This window comes from Phocoena phocoena, chromosome 2, assembly GCF_963924675.1.
Source record: "Phocoena phocoena chromosome 2, mPhoPho1.1, whole genome shotgun sequence".
Classification (NCBI taxonomy): domain Eukaryota; kingdom Metazoa; phylum Chordata; class Mammalia; order Artiodactyla; family Phocoenidae; genus Phocoena; species Phocoena phocoena.
This window is the reverse complement of record NC_089220.1, coordinates 109,894,513-109,919,387: the sequence shown is the minus strand read 5'-3', so window position 1 is coordinate 109,919,387 and position 24,875 is coordinate 109,894,513. Positions and strand designations below refer to the sequence as shown.

Genomic DNA, 24,875 nt, shown 5'->3' with positions numbered 1-24,875 from the left:
ATATGATCTGGAATGCTCATATATTGCTAGTAGGAAAATAATTCAGTATAAACACCTTGGAAAACTGTTTGGCATTATCTACTAAAACTGAGTGTGTATTTACCTTGTGACGCAGCAATTCTTCTTTTTGATATGTATCCAACAGCGACACATACATATTTACATGAAAAGACACGTACAAGAATGTTCATAATGGTATTACTCATAATAGCTCTATGGTATAAACCACTGAAATTCCCATCAACAGTAGAATGGATACAAAATTGGGGTATGTTTATACATACGTTCATGCATATTTATCCCTGATGCCTCTGTTTCCCTCACTCCTATCCATCAGCCAGTCCTCATGGCTCCACCTCCAAAACATAACCTGAATTTGTTCACTTCTCCTCATATCCATTGATACCATCCTCCTCAAATCCACCGTCATTTCTCACCTGGTTTACCAATATAGGCTTTTAACTACTAGTCTTCTTGGTTTTACTCATGCTCCCCTATGATTCATTATCTGTAAAGCAGTCAGAATGGTCTTATTAAAATGTAAATCAGATCACCTCATCCTCCTGTTTAAACTTTTCAGTGAGTTCTCATTGTAATTAGGATTAAATCCACTGCAAATCATGGTTTGAAAGGCTGCCATAGTGGTTCTGCTATAGTCTAAGGCATTTAAAAAGAATATCCTAAGATATACTGAGTGGCTTAAACAAATTAAGAGTTTATTTCTCTCTCACACAACGGTTGAAAGGAAGATAGTCCCAGGTTGTCAGGGCATCTCTGCCAGACTCAACCTGGAGTTCCATCTTTGGCTCCAAAGTGCTTGCTCATCACATCTGCATCCCAGCTAGCCAGAGATGAAAAATGAGAAGGGGAAGCCATGCCCAGAAGTTTCCCTTTCCACTTCTGCTTACATCCTCATTGTCTAGAACTTGGGCACATGGCACACCTCACTGAAAGGAAGACTAGGAGATGTTGTCTTTGGTCAAGCTGACATGTGCCCACCCATGATTCTATTACTGTGGAAGTAGGGGAGAATGAACATTGAGGACAACTCATAGTCCTGCTCTACCCGACATCATTTCAGTCTTCTCTACCTCTCCAGCCTTATCTCTTCCCTCTCTCTTGGCCCTCTAGCCACACTAGCTTTCTTGCTCATTCCCTCCTTAGTCCCTCAGGCCCTTGTGCCTGTGCTGTCCTACATCTGAAATACTGTTCCCTAGATCTTTACATGACTGGCTCCTTCTCATCATTTGGATCTCAACATCTTCCAAGACACATTCCCTGACCCTTCCCTCCCAAGCAAAGCAATCACTTCCTTTTATCACTCTCTTGTCCCTGTTGTTTTATTTTATTTCTAGCACTTATCCCTAGCTTAAATTCTCATTTACTTATCTGCTAGACTATAAGCACCATGAGAGTAGAAATGTTGTCTGACTTATTCTTTGTCAGATCCCCAGCTACCTTGGATAAAGCAAGCATTCAACAAATATTTGTTGAACAGAAGGATTAATTTAGCCAAAACCCCTCATTTTATAACTGGTAAAGCTTAGGCCCAGAGAAAGTAAATGGCTTGTGTGAGGTTCTGCAACTAGTTAATAGATTCCCAGGTCAGTGCTTTTCTCCTATTTCATCCAGCCTCCTCTTTGAAGTCTTTTATTATCTCACCTGTCAGCAATCATTCCTCTGAACACCTATAGTACTAGACTTTAACATACATTTGGTTTTCAGTCTATAATACTTTGTATTGTTATTTGTTTTTATTATATTTGTCTTATTTTCCCAACCAAGCTGCAAATCCCTTGAAAATACCAACTTTCTAACACATAGAGAACACAGGCCCTGAGTAGGTATTTCATAAAGAGACTAAAGTTACTTTATTCAGTAAAGTGAAACTCAGATTCATTACAAGTTTCCTCCTGTCCTATTATTGAAGATAAAAGATTTTGGTAATTTCTGTGTATCCCCAACTAACATACAGGTAGGACTGTCTTACCGGTAGTCAAAATCTTACGTGCTTCACCAAAACTATGCAGAGGAGCCGCTCTGGGTGTAATGGGTGGATTCTGAAAGGTAATTCTTGCTGTTGGTGGAATCAATCCTTGTTCTCTCATACTTAAAATACCTAAAAAGGAAGGTTAGAAGAATATGAGTTTAACTTCAAGCATTTCCACAAAATCTGAACTCTATAAATTTCACAAGTGTCACTTACTCTATTCATTAGTTTATTTGTGAGACTACATTTAGTGCCTTAATCATTTGCAAGAAAAAAATAGCCATAGTACTGTTCATTTAAGCCTAATCTAACCCAAGAAAAAATGGCATTTCTAATAATGGTATTATGAAATAAACTTGTACTGTGATAATTTCATTTTAAGGTAGAAATATAATTCCAATGCAAACAGAAACTTCTTTATACTTAATGGCATTTTCAATTATTGATAATATTGGTATTCTTTTTAAAATTCAGAGAAATCAGGTACACAGTCAATAACTAAGGAGATCTTTGGTTCTGAAAGAAAGAAAATCTGTGTGCTTGAAATCATGCTCCTGTTGTTACGAGTCATATTTTATTTTTAAAAAAGAGTTATTTTTAGACATTTCTCATATTACCAGATGATGTGAATGCCCAAGTAGGTTGTTTTAGTGTTACTGGGCAACATGGTTAGTATTAATGTGACTAATTTACAATTCCTAGAACTCATACTGTGTCAATATGACTGGTGCCAAGGTTTTTTAAGGACAGGAGACATTGTTTTTAAAAAATGAATAAATCAATGAGTAAATGAATAATTGAGCAAAACCTGATGTGAGGGGCCAAACTCACATTAAAGTGGATCTATGGTATTGAAGCCAGAAACCCAGAAACTCAGGGAGTACTTGACATAGACATGTGATAGGGCTTCAGCTTCTTGTTGCTCTCAGCTAATAGGAAGAAAAATAAAAACTCTGGCTCTCAATGAAATCCAAGTAAAAAACTGTGTCCTAAGCTGGACTAGGTTGAAGAAGTTGGCACACATCCTAAGAGGGATAAATATTGTTTTCATTTGCTTTATTATCTCTAAGGACTATATTATGTCACATTCAGGAAATTAAAGTCTAGGGTTATAGGAATTCAGAAGAATGATCGCTGAGGGATGGGAGAGCTGAAGAAGACTTCGCTAAGAACAATGATTCCAAAACAATGATGGTAAATGATTCTAAAACAATGATTCCAAAGAGAAGTCTTCAGTTTACTTACTGCAGGATTATCTGGGGCAAGAATTTATTATTAAAAATGGAGATTCCCGGGCCCCATCCCAGACCTGTCCAAATTTCTGAGGCCCCTGGGAATCTGCATTATGGAAGCCTCCAGGAGATATTTATGTGCATTGAAGTTTGAGAATCACTAGAATTGGGGCCAGTAATCTACATTTTAAATAAGCACTCCAGGTCAATCTTTTGCACTGTTAAAACTTAAGAACTACTGATCCCAAGTACAACTCTTCAAGCCCTTTTCAAAATTAGTACTCCAGGTTTTAATTGTTGTAACACCAGAATTTAACTACTTTAAAATATAAAGACCAATTCTTTGTCCTCACAAATATTTTCCACCTATAAATATCATATCCCATGTCCAAGAACTGTGCCTACTTTGCAGATGTGGAAAACAGAGCTGCTGCTAATTCAGTGTATTTTCATTACTAGAATGAGTTTCATTCTCTGAGAATCCCAAAGAATATGAGCATGATTTTAACCCTTGCTTTAGTACTAGGTGAAGCAATTCACTTAATTTTAGACAAACACACGTGTGCATTTACCATTAAAAGGAAAAAGTTATGATTTTGGAATAAGGAAAAAGTTATGATTTTGGAATAAGCAAAAGAGATTACTGGTTATCTTTTCATCAGAAGGCTGGAAACTCTGGAGATTATCTGACCCTATAATCACCTTTGTTTTTGATTAATCTCTTTTACAATTCTGTAGAGATTAAGGTTAGTTTATAGAAAACCAAGAGCAGTGCAAATAATTCTTGTTTATACATATGCAAATAAATTTTGTCACATGGAGGGACAGTACTTTCCCCACCCCCCAAAATTCAGTTCTGCATGCATTTGTAAATTTATTTCCAAATTTTTGGTTTGTAAATTTGTCTGCTGTTTGAATTCTTCTTTGAATCAATTGTAACATTTTACTGGTTCCCTCATTTAATTAATGAGTTAAACAGAATCTTTGATGTGTTCATTTTATAGTTGTATAAGAGTCATGGTTTTACTTTCAAAAATATATATCCTTTAACAATTTTGGAGATCCCACCAAGATGAGCAAAAGATTCACCTGAAATTGCCAGAAAAGGTACATATCACAGGGAACCAAGCCAGGCACTTATTTTCTTGGCACCCATAGGTGAATTCAAAGTGGCAATAGAACTTTGCTGACTCTTGTTTCTCTAATTTTGATATTACTCCATATTAATGGCTGATACGTTAGTCCTTGTTGGTGGCTACGACTGAGAATTTGGTGAGTTTTGTAAATGGATCTTACAGAGATCTATTCCCTATCGAGTGAGAGACGAGAATATGGTGTGTAGACTTCTGTTTGTCTATGTGTGTATTTTGAGCTCAATTCAACTAGGAATTTCATACCCACAAGGAAGGAGACTAAGTTTTTGCTCTCTGGACCATTACATTTTTGTGTTTCTGTGTTTATTTTTCGTTTGTGGCTGAAATTGTAGGATTGAAGCTATAAACTCTCTCTGTATCTGTATGTCTATGTATCTGTAATTCAGAAAGGCCTTTATTTCTCATTGTGAGTGTAGAATGTTTTCCTGTCTCCAGATGGTATTAATAAATTAGATTGTAAAGTCTCAAATTAAAGGAGCTGTGTTCTGATTGACTTACAGAGAGAAATGAGCACTTACAGGAATTGAATATTCCTAAAATTCCCAGAAAATAAGGAAATTGAACTTCTACTACTTTAGATGAGCTCCCTCTCACGTCCCGAATTCAGAAACTCTGACTGAGCCTCCTTACTTTTCATGGCAATATGGGTTATTTGCATAGTTTCAATAAGAATCTTTTCTTCTTTTATTAAGATATAATTGAAAAAACTGCTTATGCAACCAAGAACTTGCCTGGAATTTCAAATTTAAGAATGTTGTTATTAGTGAGGTATAATAAGTTACATTTAAAGAACTAAGTTTGACTTTATGGAACCAAATGCTTCCAAAGCCCTCCCAGAAAAACTGGCCTGATACATGGCTTACAGAATTTCCATCCTTACAGGTGGAAAGGAATGTCATTTCCCAACAGGTCCAAGAACCTTAGGATATTTGGAGCATCTCTAGAGGAGAGGAATGTACCCAAATTTATAGGTTCTGTAGTTGAAATATGGTGGACAGAGTTTCTTGGGCTTGATTTTCTAACCTCAGTATAACAAGTAATAGAGCATTTAAAAACTTCAATCTGAGATTCCTTATGAAAACTTCCAACAGAGCAAACTTAAGATGGCCTATGTGGTGATTAACATTCTTGCTGCACCTATGTAAATTATCAGGCCAAACCTAATGAGACCAGCCTTATTTTGTGAATAATTTTTTTAGATCATTTTGTATCAAAAATGGGGGAAGATTATAGGAAATTTTTTTTTATGTTTTAGAATAAGCAAAAGAGATTACTGGATACCTTTTCAATGGAATGCATTCAGGAATTATCTGAACCTAGTCTTTGACTAGGCTATGTTACAATTCTGTAGAGATTAAGGTTAACTTATGGGGAAAAAACTGATAATAATGCAAATAATTCATATCTATAGACATGAAAAAAAATTCTGTCTGGTGAAGGGACATTCCTTCTTTCCATAGAAATGTCAATTTTCCATCTATTTGCAAATTTATTTCAATTTTCCTGATCTACAAAGATATGTTCTTTGGATTCTCCTTCAGACCAGTTGTGACAGCTTACAAATTCTCTCCTTTAACTGATGAGTTAAGTAAATAAAATCTTTGACACGTGTTCATTTGTAAGAGAGTCAGGATTTTACCTGTTTTTGAAAATCATCCCTTAACATCTTTGTCTCATTTAATTTTCAAAACTGTCTCACTTTCCTGTTGACTAGATTAGGAATTAGAAATTCATTCATTGTGTCAGTCATTCAACCAATATTTAAGTGCCTGTTATAATATCCCCACTCAGGAAATATTCTGGAGAGTGAGAATTCAATGGTGAACCAGACAGACCTCATGGAACCTTTAGTGGTGGAGAAGACATTAAATAAATTCACAAATAAATATATAATTACAAACTGTGATCATCTATAAAGGAAAAAGACAGATGCTTGAGGAAATGACTTTTACAGGCAGAGGTAAAAGCACTTGTGAAGGCCTGATGTGAAAAAGTGCTTGGCCTGATAAGGAAGAGAGAGAAGTCCCCTGTGGCTGGAGCACAGAGAAAGCGGAATGAGATGAGAATGGAAGGGAGGCCAGGTCAGGCATGCCTTGTTTATAGAGTTTAGAGTTTATTCTAAGATCAGAGAGCAACTTGCCCACTGTCACACAGAGCCTAAACGGAAAATTTTTATTATGAGACTTATATTCTTAAGCATTGTGGAGGGGTTGGGGAAGCTTTCTTCTTTGGATTTAGCAAGATAATTCAAAAAGAAGTAGAGAAGTTTGCCCTGCATTTTCCAAAACTATTCTCTCTTCTGGATGTTGTTCATCTTTCACCACATGCTGGACTTGTGTAGATCTGGGGTGACTTAAATGACAGATCACAGCATCAGGACATGTAAAAGTCTGGACATTCTATCTACATTTGTGTGGCTTGTGCTTTCCTGGTGTTCATATTACCTTGCACAGTACCAGACATATGGCAAGTACTCAATAAATGTGTTGATTAATTGGTTAATTAATTACAAATATTATGGTAGGCCATGTGTTCTCTGGCAGATAATTGAGGGATGAAAATACGATGTTTTTCTGGACCAGGTTGCCATGGCTCTAGATTTACCTTTGTTTTGCAGCAATTGTTTATTGTGTCTATCGCTAAAGCAAGTATAGATAGATAGATTGATTGATTGATTCATTCATTATTTTATTCATCTTAATTTGACCCAGGAAGAATGTAAGTGTTTCTAAAGCAAGAAGTAGAAACTCTGCTGAAGTTTTCCCAGGGAGTAAACATTATGTAAACCAACTAAAAGCATGTGTCACAAAGATTTCTAAACAACAATGATTTGTAACTAGGAAAGTAATTGTTACAGTTGCAGGAAATTTAATCAATTAAGAGACTTATAATGATGCAGGGTTGTCTTGAGTTTTGCCGTACCCCACCACTGACTGGGTCAGCAGATAGAGGATACAGGAGATACAAGATGGGGGACTTTAAATCTTCAGGTACCAGAAGAACCCTGGGGAACCAACTTGAGATCCAAAATACTCCAGACAACAGTTAGAAAGTGAGATAGAAATAATTAAAGATCATCTCACTTGCTCATATTTGAGGTACAAAAGGTGATCCACTTAATTCTTTAGGGGGACTTCCCTGGTGGTGCAGTGGATAAGACTCCACACTCCCAATGCAGGGGGCCTGGGTTTGATCCCTGGTCAGGGAACTAGATCCATGTGCATGCTGCAACTAAGAGTTTACATGCCACAACTAAGGAGCCCTGGAGCTGCAACTAAGGAGCCCACCTGCCATAACTAAGACCTGGTGCAACCAAAAAAAAAAAAAAAAGAATTCTTTAACATGTCAGCCAATTAAGTATCAGGGAGAAGTAAAGAGGGTTACACTTGTGACACTCAGTCCTTAGTCATTTGCTTACTCTTTCATTTGCTTATTCATTCAACCAACAATTTAGTATCTACAAAATGCTAGATATGGTTCTAAGCACTGGGGATACTGAGATAAAGATGACATGACCTTTTGCTTACAAAACAAGAAATCTACTGGTTTCACAAACTCTGGTATTTCGACTAAGACATGCATAGTTTAAATGCTAATTGCATAAATTCTGGCTTCATATTTTTGTATAATAGTATATTGAAATAAGTTTTTAAATTCTATCGGAAAAGCATCAGAAACTATCAGCTCAGAAGCTTGAAAAATTACAATAATATCACTTAAACAAAATAATAATTTTAATGTGTAATAACATCAACATCTAAATCAATAGTAAATCTGTAGAATCATGGATTTTAGAGGTGGGAAGGGACTCTAGTCCAACCTTCTGATTTACAGAGAAGGAAACTCAGGCTACAGTGAGGACTTGACTTGTCTGAAGTCATCTTGGAGAATTAGTGGCTGAATCCAAATTCAAACTCAGGCCCCCAGTCCCACCTCAGTGCTCTTTTGCTATGTTCCTAAACATATAAAATGGTTATTGAATCACTAACCTTTATTGGCATCCACTTGTAAGACTGGCACAGGGGTGAAATAGGGATTCGTGCGATGAGAAGCTGGCAGAACCGTGAGGTTGGATATGGTGGACCCTTTTATTAACTTCTGAGCCTTCACCTAAATGATCAAAAATTTGTTTTCAGCAGACATTTTTTGCTTTCAAAATGAGCACAGTTTTCTTCTTGTAAAAAATAAATAAGATTATGAATAGTTTCATTAAGTTTTAATAAAGTAGCAATATCAGCTCCAGTTTTATTGCTAATGAGTACCCTGTGCTATTGTCTACTGTAAGGAGTTTGTGTAATTTAAAATAGTTAATTAAATCCAATTAACATGTTGTGATTTCCAATATGCAAAGTCAGTATAGTAGTTAATAAAGGAACTATTAAGATTTTGTTCAATTTTAATGACTAAAATATAAAAGTGCTAAATCTTGACAGGAGGCTTTGAATACAGCAAAGTTTTATACAGGCAAATTTTCTAGGAAATACATATTAGAGTTTTGAGGATAAAGAAAAACTGGGAGAATGTAAAGATAAATATATCAGTCAACATTAACAGGTTAAGGATAAACTCTGAGCATACTCTTGGAGATCTTAGAAATGGTTAAAGACACGATGTCTAGATCACTTACAGTAGATATTACTTTTCCTAACGTCATTACATGCTTTTATTATAGTTATGAAATATGAATTGTTTCTATTAAATGGTTTCTAGGTTTCGAAGATTATATGTATTGCAAATAAACCACATTTAATTGTAGAGCCCAAGCACATTATTTTACCTTTATTATAGGAGGTTATGAATTACCTGGGCCCTCTCAGCAAGGAAGATGCAACTGTTTGGTATTTATAGACTGTTTTAAATTTTCCAGTTGTTTTCCAAACATTAATTAATTTGTACAACTTCCAAGGGAACTAGGTAACGGTTTGCTATTTAACTAATAAAGAACCAAGTCAGAAAGCTTAGTAGATTTGTCTCAGGTCACGTAGAGTACTAGATATGCAAAGATTATTCAATTTGAAGATTGATCTGATTCTGCATTAGTGAAACTTGCCATTGGACTCAGTTGTAGTACGTCTTATTGTTCATCAAGGTCATGATGACCTTAAGGAAAAAGAAAGGGAAAGTTTCATCAAGACTCTGGGGAGAAAATCACTTTGCAAAATAAATATCTACTGGCTGAGAAATGTCTGTGAACAAAGTTATTTTAGGGCCACACTGCCAGGATGTGGTGCTTAAGGGAAACTATAAGCAACTACCATCCTATGGACACCAAAACCTTTGGCGATGTTTGGTGAGGACAGTTTAAAATGACTACAAATAGGATTTTTTTTTTTTTTTTTTTTTTTTTACAAATAGGATTTTTAACAGGAAAGAGCAGACTGTTAATGCAATCGGTTTCCTTCCAGGTGAGTGGGAAGAGGAAAGGTCAGTGCTCTGGGTCTTGCCTTGATGAGAGTGTGTATGCGCATTGTGTGATTATGGAACTTCTGTCTTGCTGATGCACCTTGGTCTCCTTTCCTCATCCTCAGCTCTCCTTTCCCCACCTCACCTCCAGAGAGGAGTAGTTTCCAGGAGCTCCTCCTAACCAGGGAGGCTGAGATAATCACCCAGTGTACTGTGCTCCAGACATGGCGCAGGCATAGCTGAGGACACTCAGTATCAAAAATGGAAGGGTCTCCAGTTATCTGATTGATCTCAGGGTCAGGGAGGCAAAGGTAAATCGAAGGAAGAAAGATTCCACTTAAATAAAATTGTCAAGTACTGTGAAGGTGTAAAATATAGTTTTGGCAGTTTCGGGGCTTACAGCATCATTTATCTGGATTTTCTGAAAGCCTTTGACAAAGTACACCTGACAACCTGCTCTTGAAAGCTAAAGTAGCAGGATCTGACATCAAACACAATGTAAAGTGTGACACAGAGATGAGAGTGGAAGGCAGATGATGTTCGGATTCTCTCAGGCAGTCAGCACATTCATAACACTGGTTTCTTTAATTCTTTACATTGCATAAATCTCAACAATGTAAAAGCCAGACCCAAGGTCTAGGGCTGTGCTGAAAAGGCAGTGAGGGGTTTGTGTGTGTGTGTGTGTGTGTGTGTGTGTGTGTGTGTGTGTGTGTGTGTGTGTGTAGGGGGCATGGAGGGGTGACTTCCTGGTGAGTTTACATTTCTGCATATGCTTGGTTGGAAGAAGGGCGGTAACAACCTTCAGCGTTTACTGAGCATTTACTATATAACACTAACTTTAATACAATAAGCATTAAATTTCATGAGCAATGGAAAATCTAAGAGCTATGAGAGTGCAGAAGAGGTAGTAATTAACCGCCTGCTGGTATCGCAGAAGGCTTTGCAATGACTCTCAACCCTGGCTGTATATTAGCATCACTCAGGGAGCTTTTTAAAAATACTGCTGCCTGGGTCCTAACCCAGGGCAATTAAATCAGAATAGCTGTGCTGGGGCCTGGGCCTCGGTATTTTTATAAAGCTCCCTAGGTGATTCTGCTGTGCAGCCAAGGTTGAGATGTATTGCAGTCAGTGATACTTAAATTATGTCTTAAAAGAAGCACTGAATTATATCCCATAGAGAAGAGGATGCAATTGTAGGTAGAAAGAATGGTGGCGGCAAAGCAAAATAGCATACAAATGCATGAAGATCTCATTGAAGATGAAGGGCTCTGTGTGGCTGGAGTATGTTGTGTGTATCAGGAGGATAAGGTGGGGGATGAGACTGGAAAGGTAGGTTTAGATTAATGCAAATTAAAGAAACCGGCATTATGAATATGCTGATTGCCTAACAGAAGTCGAGTATCATCTGCTTCTGGCTTCTCTCTCTCTCTCTCTCTCTCTTTTTTTAAAAAAATAATTAATTAATTAATTTTTGGCCGCGTTGGGTCTTCGTTGCTACGCAAGGGCTTTCTCTAGTTGCGGCGAGCAGGGGCTACTCTTGGTTGCGCTGCTCAGGCTTCTCATTGCGGTGGCTTCTCTTGTTGCGGAGCATGGGCTCTAGGCACGTGGGCTTCAGTAGTTGTGGCATGTGGGCTCAGTAGTTGTGGCTCACAGGCTCAGAGCGTAAGCTCAGTAGTTGTGTCGCACGGGCTTAGTTGCTCCGCGGCATGTGGGATCTTCCTGGACCGGGGCTCAAACCCGTGTCCCCTGCACTGGCAGGCGGATTCTTAACCACTGCACCACCAGGGAAGTCCCCTGGATTCTCTTTTATCTCATGCTTTATATTTTATGTTGAATCATGCTTTTTGGTTTGTATACTACTAATGAAAGAATCATATTCTAAACAGAGCAATGTCCCTCATATCTGGTACTTATTGCTGTTTCCAAAACTATAATTCAGAACTTTATCACTTTATGCCAAAATCCTCTATAATAGCTTAAAATTTCTTCAATATTTAAAAAATATATAAAAGCTTAAAGAAGAAAACAGCAATCATATTCCTGTCAGCCAGAATTAATTATTGTGAATATCTTGGTATATTTGCTTCCAGTGTTTTCAAATAGAAAAATCATTCTATTTTATTATTCTGGTAATAATGATATATGCTCATTATAAAGATTCCAAATAATGCAGAAAAACACAGAGATGAAAGTTTAAGAAACCATACCAAATATCATTAGGTGATTCACTATCCCTGACATCTTTGGAGTGATTGATCTATTGTTTTATAAAAGTAGGACTTATATTGTTAAACTTAATTTGACATGAATTTAATACGAAGGGAAAAGGCTGAATTAAATCCAGCAAATTGGGACTTCCCTTGGCGGTCCCGTGGTTTAGACTTCGCCTTCCAATACAGGGGGTGCGGGTCCGATCCCTGGTCGGGAGCTAAGATCCCACATGCCTTGTGGCCAAAAAACCAAAACAGAAGCAATATTGTAAAAAATTCAATAAAGACTTTAAAACCACATCAAAAAAATAAAAAATAAAATAAACCCAACAAATCATTAAGCCTCAAATAAATATTTCTTTACCACAAGATTCCTGTGAATTAAAAAAGATTCCTCTGCATGGGTTGGCAAATTTTTTCTTAAAGGGCCAGAGAGTAAAAATTTTAAGCTGTCTTAGTCTATTTTTATAGCTGGAAAGTAGCATAAACAATATGGAAACAAATGGGTGAAGCTGTGTTCCAATGAAACTTTACTTACAAAAACAGGTGGTTCACCCTCAGGCAGTGATTTGTGGACTCCTGCTCCATTGTTAAATAAAGGCAATTATGAAAAACATTTAGGTTTTTTTTCACCACATGTTTTTATTTTGGATAACATATCCCAGCTTCAAAAGATGGCGAACATTAGAACTTCCTTGCTACTCCCATCTCCTCTGCCTCACCTCCCAATTTTGTATTATATTATTTTTACATTGTCCAGATTTATAATATTCACATTCTGTTTTGAAACCTTCATTGCTATGATTGTTTGGTATTAGTTCTACATGTGAATGGATCCAGTGCTCATCAACAGTCCTTCTGTCAGGGCTTCTTTATGCTTGAGTTCTTTATTTTGGTGGATTATTAAATTGCCTGGCTTTGGTTATCAAGCAGTTCTTTCCAACAAGTGTTCGTGGGTATTTTACTTCCCTGAGCCTTTATACTTGAATTACACCCGGGGCCATCCTTTCTTAAAACTCTGTAGACTATACCATTGTCTTCCACAATGAATATAATGAAATTGGATGCCAGCCTGATTTTTTACCCCTTGTAGGTGATTTTTCTTTCTGCCTGGATGTCTGAAGCATTCTCTGTCTTTCAAGTTCAAGTGTTTAACTAGGAAATACCTTTATGTTAAATATTCTAAATCAAAATTTCCTGGGATTCAAAGTTTTCTTTCCACCTGCAGATTCAGTTCTTTCTTCACTCCTGGAATGTGCTCTTAAATTACAGCATTAGATACATCTTCTCTTTCATTTGCTGGGTTCTCTCTGTGAGGGACATCAAGTGTCCTTAAATGTTGGCTCATCTTTATCTTTCATAGTGTGGTTCCTAACTATTCGTTCTCTCCTGGTTCCTTTTAGAATAGAACCCTGAGTTTTAGCTGAGCACATGGCTATCCAGTTAAAGACCACATTTCCCAGTGTCCCCTGTGGCTAAATGGGGACATGAAGCCAATAAGATGTGGCAGAAGTGTGGCAGAAGTATAACCTCTGTGGCATCTCCTTAGAGTGCTTGCCCTGGACTATTTTTATCCTTCCTACAGACTGAAACATGGGTGTGTAAAGGAGCCAGCTTCAACCATTGAAATGAGACTGTCCTATAACCACAGGAATGAGGAGGTGATGGAGCATCAAGATAGAAGGAACCATATTTTGGATGACCTCCTGGAGGAGATCCTGCCAGACTTGGACTTCTTACCTGTGGACTCTTTTGTGAGTGAGAAGAAACTAATTTATTTAAGGCATTATATTTTTGGATTTCTTTGTTACAGCAGCTTAGCTGGTAACAAACTAATATGCATATCTGTTAACTTCTAATTAATCTCCTTTATTTTTTCCTCTGCATTTACCGTGCTTACAGTCTTTTCTCCATGTCAATATTTCCGTATTCAGCAGTATCTGTTCTTTCTATTTATAGTTTACTTATTAGTTCCATAAAGTATTTTGGTATTCAGTTTATTTCCTTATGTCTGCAACCTCCCTTTTTGTCTCACTCTGCTATTTTATCATCTCATGGTTGAGCTCTAGTTTTACTTAATTTATGCTCCTATCAAGCTGTGCTATAATGTGAAGAAATTGTGAGAAAATTCCTTCTGTTCCTTGAGTTATGTTTTTTCCTAGATTAGGCTTTGTCTTTTGCAGCTCAGGATTCTCCCTCCCTCCTCAGCTCTTTTTCTTTTGTGAAATACTGACATGTATGTAATAGATCATTAGTGACTGTGTCATTTCTTTTCCCCTTGCACATACTTGGGCAGCTATGTACAGACATTCTACTTGCTCTGATACAGTATCTCCTCCCCCATTGTCTGGTACCAATGTGTTTTCTCTCCCAACATCTGAAAACTGGGTATTGTGGATTTTCTCCACCTTTCTGTGACCTGAGGGCATAGGTGGGAGAAGCCTCTGTTTTAGGACATACGCGGTTTTTGTTAAAATATGTAGACGCCCCTCCGTCTCCTGAGATTCTGATGAACATATCGTATCAGGGTTTGCTCTACCCAATCGAGGATGAAACCATCCCTCCCTACCCCCACCCCCAGGGCTTTGGAACATTTTGGTGGGATCCTGAAGTAGTCACTTCTTTCAGGAAGAATCAGACACATTATTTACTTTAATTTCACTTGTTTCTTCCAAGTTCCCTTGTCAGAAGAGAAAAAAGATAAGAATGCCTGCTTGATTGTCTTCTCTCCATATTTTGTAGTATTTCTGAGAATCCCAATATTTTGAGAATTTACCAGTAGTATTTCTAAGGACCGGGGAGGGGTTAGGCTTGGAGCTGTGCTGGACCCTCTAACTCTGCTCCAGAATCTCCTGCTCGGTGAATTTAAGAAACTGTGCACAACCTTCACGGCCGTATTCAGCAACCCTGTCCCAGCACTCCTCCTCATCTGTTGGATGGGGAAACTAAAACTCAGAAAGGGAAAACGGCTGGAGCACATGTCTAATCCGCCTTTTAGTTCAGAAGCACAACTAAAATGCATGTCACTGTTTCATGGCCCAGTGCCTTTTACTGTATTTTCTTGCTTTCTGAGTTCTTGAAACTTTAGAGCAAAACACAGCTCAGGTCATCAGCTTCACTACATCCTCATAGTAAAGCTCTACCACTCCGTGTCCTATCTCACTCCTTTCCAAGTGCCATTTAACTTAGATTCATTAGGAGTCTCACTTTCTCTCAGACTAAGGATTACCAGTATTCTTGGAGGCTGGAGAGGCTTCTGTAGCAGAAAAGCAAGAACCCTGAGCTTGGAGCACTGGATTTGAGTCCCAGCTCTGCCATTTAATTAGCAATGTAGGGGTGGGGGTGGGAGGGGCGTAAGTCATTTATCTTCTCTGAGTCTCAGTTCTATCTTCTGTAAAATAGGGATATTCTTATCTACAGGGCAGCTGAGTTTTATGTAAAGGATTTGTTCCTGGAGGCATTTCATAATTGTAAACCACATAATTCCAGACAGCTAGACAAAGAATGGTAGATATGGCAAAGACTGCTGGTGGACCTTCAGTGTGCTACTTAGCCAGAAACTACATTTCCCAGGCCCTATGGTAGCTTCCTGTGTCTTTGTGACAAGTTCTGGCCAGCAGTATAGGAATTGTAGTGATTCTACCAGTTGGAATACAGACAAGATGGTGGGAGTGTAGCAGCCATCTTAGATCACAAGATAGAAAATGGCCTGTTCAGGAGGACAGAGCAGTAAAATGGTAAGTGTGTGGGTACCTGGCATTGTAGAGCTGCCATGTCAGCCATAAACTGCTCTGCTCAAACTGTGACGTGAGAAAACATTAATTATTGTCACATTTAATCTACTGGGGTTTTTTAATATAAATTTATTTATTTATTTATTTATGGCTGCGTTGGGTCTTTGTTGCTGCGCACGGACTTTCTCTGGTTGCAGCGAGCGGGGGCTACTCTTCATTGCGGTGCGCGGCCTTCTCATTGCAGTGGCTTCTCTTGTTGTGGAGCACAGGCTCTAGGCATGCAGGCTTCAGTAGTTGTGGCATGCGGGCTCAGTAGTTGTGGTGCACGGGCTTAGTTGCTCCAGGGCATGTGGGATGTTCCCAGACCAGAGCTCAAACCCATGTCCCCTGCACTGGCAGGCAGACTCCCAACCACTGCGCCATCAGGGAAGCCCCTAATCTACTGTTATGTGTTACACTTGCTAAACTCATATTCTAAATAACACAGGATATTTTTGTTTACTCAAGTGGTGCCTTCCTGTGGAAACTTAAGCTTAAATATATCTTAAATTCACTCAGATTGATCCAGCTTTGAAAGAAAATGAAATTTTATTGTTTTTTAAATTTGGGGGCATTTGAATTATTTCAAACTTTGTGTATAAAGCAAGAATTATTTTACATCATGGTATTTCAAGTTTATATAATTCAATTTAACATAAAATTCATCATCACTGACCTTCCATAAGGCCATTGTGAGGAATTAATGTGTTAGTATATGGAGATACACACCATAAACTTTTTTTCATACCAGAAACTGGGTTTTATTTTTGTTTCATATAAACATTTTATTGTAGTATAAGTTTTTTTTTAAGGCACAAATCATAAGGTCATCAACTGATAAATTTTTACAAAGTGGACGCTGTGGGTCACCAGCCTCCAGAACAGGAGGTACAGCATTACAAGCACCCCAGGGGCCCCTCTCTTGCTCCTCCCAGTCACTACCATAACCCAAAGGTAACCACTATTCTGAATTCTGTTATCAGCTATTATTTTTCTGTTTGTGAACTTTACATAAATGGATTATTACAGTATGTATTCTTTTGTGTCTGACTTTTTTCTTTTAAAATTGGTGTGAGGTTTACCCATATTTTTATATATAGCAGTATGTTCACACTATGGACTTTTAAGTATTGATTTTGAGTTATAAATTATATTTATAGCTATAACCATTAAGACTTGAGCCTCCAACCTCCCACTTTTTTTTGCATTGCTTATGATGTTCCTTCTGGAATATTCTCTCTCTCTCTTTTTCTCAACTCTGGCTGCTAAATTCCTGTCACCTTTTAACAATTGGCTTAAAGGTAACGTCCTCTAGGAAATTACCTCTGATCTCTTCCTCCTCTGAGTTCCTCTAGCTTTTCTTCGTACTTTGCTTATTACATTTACAACATATATTTTAAGTATTTGTATAGTACCCTGGTGGCATTACATAATCCAGAACTCATTTAATTCTGTCTTATTTTCTCATCTGAAGAAGAAATAGAGCCATAAAAGTTTAAAAAAATATAACCACTTAAGACTTATTGGAAAGTAGCAATTAACATAACCATATTAATAGCAAATATTTTTCATTTTGATAAAGATAGTATTATACAATGGCAAGACTAAAAAGTGACCTAGTTACAACTGTGATAATGATAGAGTAGCTTATTACAGACTAATCCTCCTGAAGATAACAATCATAAATTCTGGATAAAATATTTTTTTAAAAACCAACTATTTGAAGGTACTGAGATAAATTGAAAACAGGCAGAAGCTAGAAGGGAGTTGATGTTGAAAGAAGGGAACTGTAACAGTTGAGATTTATGTGTGTGTGACTTTGGTCCGAAAGTACTTCTCAGTCCATGAGATGCAAAGTGGCTATAATTTAGGAAGAAAGGCACAGTCTTACTGGCTAAGGAAGTAAGAGGATGAAGTTTAGGGCTGTCATAAAGGCTGAAAATGAAGGGGAATCCCAGAAAGGAGGACGTTGCAAGGCAGGGATCCATAATTTGCAAATAAATAGCATGCAAATCCTTGGCTGACCTTTGAGCTACACATATATGGAAGAGATTCTAAGAAGCCCAGCAAAGATGCAACAGTTAACAATTTGAAAAAAACTGAGCAGAGATTCCAGCTGCTACCCACCAAGGGCAGAGTTTGGAATTTGAGTCTCGCCAAATTAATTGCCTGCTTGAACAAGAATTAACACATTCTAGAGCATGGTGACAGAATTCAGAGTCTATGCAACACATTATTTATAATGTCCTCAACGGTAAAAAGTTACTATCTATGCTAAGAAATAGGAAAATATCCACACAAGAGAAATAGTCATCAGTAGAAACAGACCCTGGAGGTGATGAACCAGTTTACTGCACAGATTGTGGTGATGGTTTCACCACACTCATCAAGTTGTATACACTAAATGTGTACAGATTTTGTATGTCAATCATGCCTTAATAAATTAGTTTTTAAAAAAAGAAAGATATCAAGATAATCCAGAGAGTAGAATTAGCAGATAAAGACTTTAAAGCTGTTATTACACATTTTAAAAACCTTAAAGAAAAATATTATCATAATGAATTAACAGATGGAAAATCTTGGTTGAAAAATGAAAACTATAAAAAAAGAACTAAAGGGAAATTTTAGAACTGAAAAGTAAAATGTCTGAAATGAAAAGCTTGTTGGATAGGCTTGACAGCAGATTGGAGTGAGCAAAAGAAAGGGTAGTGAACTTGAAGAGAGATCAATAGATGTTATCTAATCTAAAGAACAAAATGAAAAAAATATTTAAAAAATGAATAGATTCTCAGTGACCTGTGAACAATATCATGTTGTATATTTTGTATGTAATTGAAGTCCCAGAAAGAGAGGAGAAAGAGAAATGTGGAGAAAAGTATTAAAGAAATAATGGCCAAAATGTTCCCCAGTTTTCTGGAAAACATAAACTTATAGATCCTAGAAGCTCAATGAATCTCAAGGAGGATGAAGACAAAGAAAACTGCACATGGGCACATCATGATCAAACCCCTGGAGAACAAAGACAGAGAAAAACTTGAAAGTAGCCAGAAAAGAAAGAAAAACAAAAAGACGCATTATATACAGGTAATCAATGATCTGAATGATTACTAACTTCTCATCAGAAACAATGGAACTTTAAAGCATTAATTTACAAAAACCAAAACCTGGCAACTCAAAATTCTCTATAAAGGCAATATAAAGACTTTTTTTTGATAAAAGAAGACACATAAGCAGTATGTGTTACAAGAAATGCTTAAAAGAAATTGACAGAAAATGATGCAAGATGGAAACTCAGAACTCTATAGTAAATATAAAAGACTATATATTTTTCTCCTCTTAATTTCTCTTAAAGACAATTGACTGTTTAAGGCAAAAAAATACAACATATTGTGCAGTTTACAATACACGTAAGTTACATGACAACAAAAGCACAAAGAATTGAGAGGTAAATAGAATTCTATAGTTTGCAAGTTCCTTACATTGTATGTGAACTGGTGCAATATTAACTCCAAGGAAACTCTAATAAGTTAAGGATGCATACTGCAATCCCTAGGGCAACCACTAAAAATAATACAAAGAGGTATAACCTAAAAGCCAATAAAACAGAATATTAAAATTTTTTTTTAAAAAAATCACATAATCCTAAGTCAGGCAGAAAACAAAGGGACAAAAAAGAGTTGGAAAAAATAGAAAACAAGTAGAAAAATGGTCGTTCTAAATCAAATCATGTCAATACTTACATTAAATGGAAATGGACTAACCGTTAATTAAAAAACAGAGGTTAGCAGGCTGGATTTTCAAAACAAGATACAACTATAAGCTATCTATGAGATGGATTTTAGTTTTAAAGACACAGATTGAAGTAATAACAACAAAAAAGAGATTTATATATCATGTAAACAGTAAGTGAAAGAAGGAGTGGCTATATTAATATCAAAGTAGACTTTAAGACAAGGAGTATTATCAAAAAGAAAGAGGGATAAAAAGCTCAGTTAGTTGAGGAAACATAAAAATCATAAACATGTATGCCTCTGATAACATTAACACAAAAAAATGGAATAAAAATGATTAAAACTAAAGAAATAGACAAATCTTTGATTAGAGTTGAAGATTTTTAAATTCCATCCTCAGTACTTTGTAGAACAAATAGATTTTAAGAATCATTAAGAATATAGAAGATCTTGGGAATTCCCTGGTGGTCCAGTGGTAGGACTCCATGCTGTCACTGCTGAGGGCCTGGGTTCAGTCCCTGGTTGGGGAACTAATATCCCACAAGCCACGTGGCATGGCCAAAAAAAAAAAAATAAGGTCTTATCAACGTGGGTTTGATTACAGAAACTAAGTATTCTCTAAATAATGAAAAATATATATAGAAAATCTGAGTATCACCAATAACCACCCTGACCTAACTGATATTTATAGACCACTACAACCAACAATGGTGAGATATACATTCTTTTCAAGTGTACATGAAACATTCACTAAAATAAATTATATCCTGAGCCACAAAATAAGTCTCAATCAATTTCAAAAGATTTGAATCTTATAGAGTATATTCTTTGTCGCCAGTGGAATTAAATTAGAATTCAGTAAGAATGAGAAAACTGGGGCTTCCCTGGTGGCACAGTGGTTAAGAATCCACCTGCCAATGCAGGGGTCACGGGTTCGAGTCGGGGAAGATCCCACATGCCACGGAGCAACTAAGCCCCGTACGCCACAACTACTGAGCCTGTGCTCTAGAGCCTGCGAGCCACAACTACTGAAGCCCACGCACCTAGAGCCCATGCTCCACAACAAGAGAAGCCACCGCAATGAGAAGCCTGTGCACTGCAAGGAAGAGTAGCCCCCGCTCGCCACGACTAGAGAAAGCCCACGTGCAGCAATGAAGACCCAACACAGCCAAAAATAAAATTAGTTAATTAATTAAAAAAAAAAGAATGAGAAAACTAAAAATAAATTTTAAATCCCCAAATATGTGGAAATTTAACAACACACTCACAAGTCAAAGAAAAAAATATTAGAGAAATTTTGAACTGAATGATCATGAAAATGCAACATATCAAAATTTGTGAGATGCAGCTAAAAACACTGCTTAGAGGGAAACTTATCAGTCTAAATGCTTATTTTAGAAAATAAGAAAGGTCTAAAATCAATGATCTAAGATTCTATCTTAAAAAGCTTAAAAAAAGAGTAAAATAAACTCAAAATAAGTAAAAGGAAGAGAATAAAAAAGATAAGAGGAGAAATACATGAAATAGAAAACAAGTAACAGAGAAAATCAACAAAGCCTAAAGTGATTATTAGAAAAGATTAATAAAATTGATAAACCCCAGCAAGAATGATCAAGAAAAAGAGAAAGCATCAATTACCAATATCAGAAATAAGGAAGAAAGAGAAAAGAGAGCAAGAGAGATAGGAAGAGAAAAAGAAAGAAAGAAAAAAGGAGGGAGGGAGGGAGGAAGAGAAAAGGCACCCACAGGGTCACTGTTCTCAGAACTGGAAAGGGTCTTACGATAATAAAAGGGTAGTTAGTAGCAGAAGTGACCCTGGAATTGTGAGCAGACTCAAAGAATGTGGTGAGTAGAGATGACCATGGAGGACATGCCAAAAGAAATATTATTTGGAACACACAGAAGTCTGAGGTACAAACATCTGCACACCTCACAGGCCCTGAACAGTACATCACATTAAAAAAGAAAGTGGAGTTTGTTATGATGCCCCAAAGCCCCCAAGAAAATATGAAATCCCAGTAAAATGTGAATGAAGATGGAAAAAATGTAATGTTTTCTAAAAATTTTTCCATTAAAAATAGCTAAAATAAAATCCAGCCCTTAAGCAAAATTTCTCAAAGTTTGTTCCTTTGAATATGGTTCTATAGCTGTTCTGCAAAGAGTTCTGAGGAAATTTTGCTAACATTGCTAATGGCATTGGCCCCTCTCCTTCTAAAGATTCTTAATGTACATCAGCATGTCAGTGACTGCAGATGGCCTAGTTGTATGAAAGTCAGCCTGTCTCTCTTTAACCTCATGGTCACCACTTTTACAGGACCACAAAACCCTCCTTTCATGAAATACCTATTAACATTCCAGGGAACCAGTATTCTTTGGAATACATATTGGAAAAAACTGATCAAAGGATTAAAACATAGCTAACAACAGTACTTGCTGTAATTTGTTACTATTAGACCATTCTGCAAAGTTAAAACATAAGTGATAACTTGATTTTACATGAAACTTTTCTTTAAAGGAACTTGAAATATAATGGACTCAGGATTTTCTGATAGAGTCAGACTGACAAAAATCTAAGTATTTTTGGTTCTATTTTGTCTCTCTATATTTAGTAGCATTAAGTGTAGCATTCCAATAGAAATTTTTAAAAACTGGAAGAGTAATCACTCCAGATTGAAAAAAATCTAGAAAAGTGAAAGAATAATAAAGTACTGGCGTTTCACCTGCATGTTTATTACATCTCATACAAGAAAAAAAAATTTTGGGTTACTTATGCTTGTGATCTTTGCATAATGGTGAATATTAATACCGCACCTTCACTCAAACATTGTCACAAGACATGGAAAGACAAGCAACAGGAATACCTCTGCCTTCTATATAATTTTTTTATGTAAACCTAGGACTATGTATTACAAATTGATGCTTACAATCTACTGTCTCACCCTTTACTAGCGACTACATGAGAGGCGATGAGTTTAAATGGTAGTCCTTTCAGTTAAGATCTAAGAAGTCTTTGTGAGTAGTTTATTGTTTTTTATAATTATTTTTGCTATTGATATTTATTCCCTTATTATAGAACAATGTGTCGTCTCTAGGCATTTTTGTTTAAATACTGGCTAGGGTCACAAGTGAAATGAAGTTTGGTCCTCATTTACCTCATACTAGCAGTTGGGTTGGCACGCAGCTGCAGAACTGCTGGGACTCTTTTTGTTTAATTTGGCATCACTTCCTGAGCAGTATTGAGACTTTTAGTTCAATGACTCCACTGGGCTTTGCCATAATTTCTATGTTGTATCAGTAAAGTCTGCAGAAGAGATGCCTAAGCAAACCTGAAAGCAGGCTAGGAATGCTTCTAGTTCAGGTGTTTTTAAGTCAATGAAGAAATTGACTCCCAAATACAAATTAAGTCCATTAAAAATTACAACATTATTCATTTAGTAAAAAATCTGATTTTTAAAGTATATTAGATCAGCTTAATACCATGTGTGTGTGTTAAGAGTTTGTCCTTTTTGCACAGATTCTCTTGGAATAATTTTCCTGGACTCCGAACCAGACTGTCAAGAAAATACATGTCTAAATTTTGAGTTAGCCACATGTTAATTACACGACTTGGTCATATATCTTAACCTGTACAATCCTGAGAGTATTACGGGAATAATGATCTCTCTGACATGCTCTGAGTATGCAGTGATAACACATAAAAGTCACTAGGACAGGGTCAGGTATATAATAGGTCGTCAATAAATGCTTCGTTAAATGTATTAATGGAAGATGAAGACATCAATGCCTTCTGTGAATTTTACTTCCACAGTCAGAAGAGAAAACAGCTTCACCTGGTCTGCTTTCCTGTATTACATGTCCTATGTTGATGGGCATAAATGCCCAATATTCCTTTGGAACAGAGCCAAAGGAAAGAGATTTTTGAGCAGAATCAGAATTATGGATTGTCAGAACTGGATGATATCTTAGAGATGATTTGATCCAGTGCCCTAAGTTTACAAATGAGCAAATTAAGTCCCAAAGAGTATAAGTGATTTGCCCAAAAACCACAGAGAAGTTAGTGACAAATCCAGGACTGGAGCCCAATGTAAACAGGGACTTTTCTTGTAATGAGGATTGTTAATATTGTATGAGGCTAACAGTGTTTTTAAAAATCTTCCTTTTCATCAAAAAGTCTACAAATAAAAAATGCTGGAGAGGGTATGGAGAAAAGGGAACCCTCCTACACTGTTGGGGAGAATGTAAATTGTTGCAGCCATTATGGAGAACAGTATGGAGTTCCTTAAAAAACTAAAAACAGAGTTACCATATGATCCAGCAATCCCACTCCTGGGCATATATCCAGAGAAAACCCTAATTCGATAAGATACATGTACCCCAGTGTTCATAGCAGCACTAGCTACAATAGCCAAGACATGGAAGCAACCTAAGTGTCCATCGACAGATGAATGCATAAAGAAAATGTGGTACACACACACACACACACACACACACACACACACATACACATATACAATGGAATATTACTCAGCCATAAAAAATGAAATAATGCCATTTGCAACAACATGGATGGACCTAGAAATTATCATACTAAATGATAAGTCAGACAGAGAAAGACAAATATCATATGGTATCACTTATATGTGGAATCTAAAAAAATGGTACAAATGAATTTATTTACAAAACAAACAGAATAGACATAGAAAACAAACTGGTTACCAAAGGGGAAGGTGTGGGGAAAGATAGATTAGGAGCTTGTGATTAACAGATACATACTACTTTATATAAAATAGATAACCAACAAGGACCTACTGTATAGTACAGGTAAGTATACTCAATATTTTGTAATAACCTATAAGGGAAAAGAATATATATATATATATATATATATATAAAACTGAATCACTTTTCGGAAACTAACACAACATTATAAATCAACTATACTTCAATTAAAAAAAAAATCTTCCAGGACTTCCCTGGCGGTCCAGTGGTTGGGACTCTGAGCTTCCATTGCAGGGACATGGATTTGAGCCCTAGTCGGGGAGCTAAGATTCCGCATGCCACGTAACAATCTTCCTTCAACTCACTTGAAAAATAGTTCCCTTTTATGGTTTTCTTTTTTTTTTCTTTTTTAAACATTTTATTTAATCCATCTGGAGTTTTCTTTTGTATAGAATGTAAGGTTAGAATTAACTTAATGCTTTTTCCCCAAATATTTAGCCAAATGATTCAGCACTATTTACCTAGCAGGTCCTCCCTTTCCTACTGACTTAGTGTCACCTTTATTACACTTTCAGTTATTTTTTTATACTAAAGTCAATATCTATGCTCATTTCTTTTATTCCATTAATTAATCTGTCTGTTAATTTTTGTGCCCAGAGGATG

The 24,875-nt window shown here is 36.6% G+C and overlaps 1 protein-coding gene across 5 annotated transcripts in view; it reads right to left on the bottom strand.

Moving 5' to 3' along the window:
- Nucleotides 1-24,875, bottom strand: part of IQCH (IQ motif containing H) — a 212,359-nt gene that overhangs the window by 137,779 nt on the left and 49,705 nt on the right. For 4 of the 5 annotated variants that reach the window (XM_065871350.1, XM_065871351.1, XM_065871352.1 and 1 more), the window contains exon 1: nucleotides 1,991-2,108. In XM_065871350.1, coding sequence (XP_065727422.1) covers nucleotides 1,991-2,108 — 118 coding nt within the window. Of the gene's footprint in view, nucleotides 1-1,990; nucleotides 2,120-8,365; nucleotides 8,487-24,875 lie in introns of those variants that run through there. The other variant, XM_065871349.1, reaches the window with a different exon arrangement.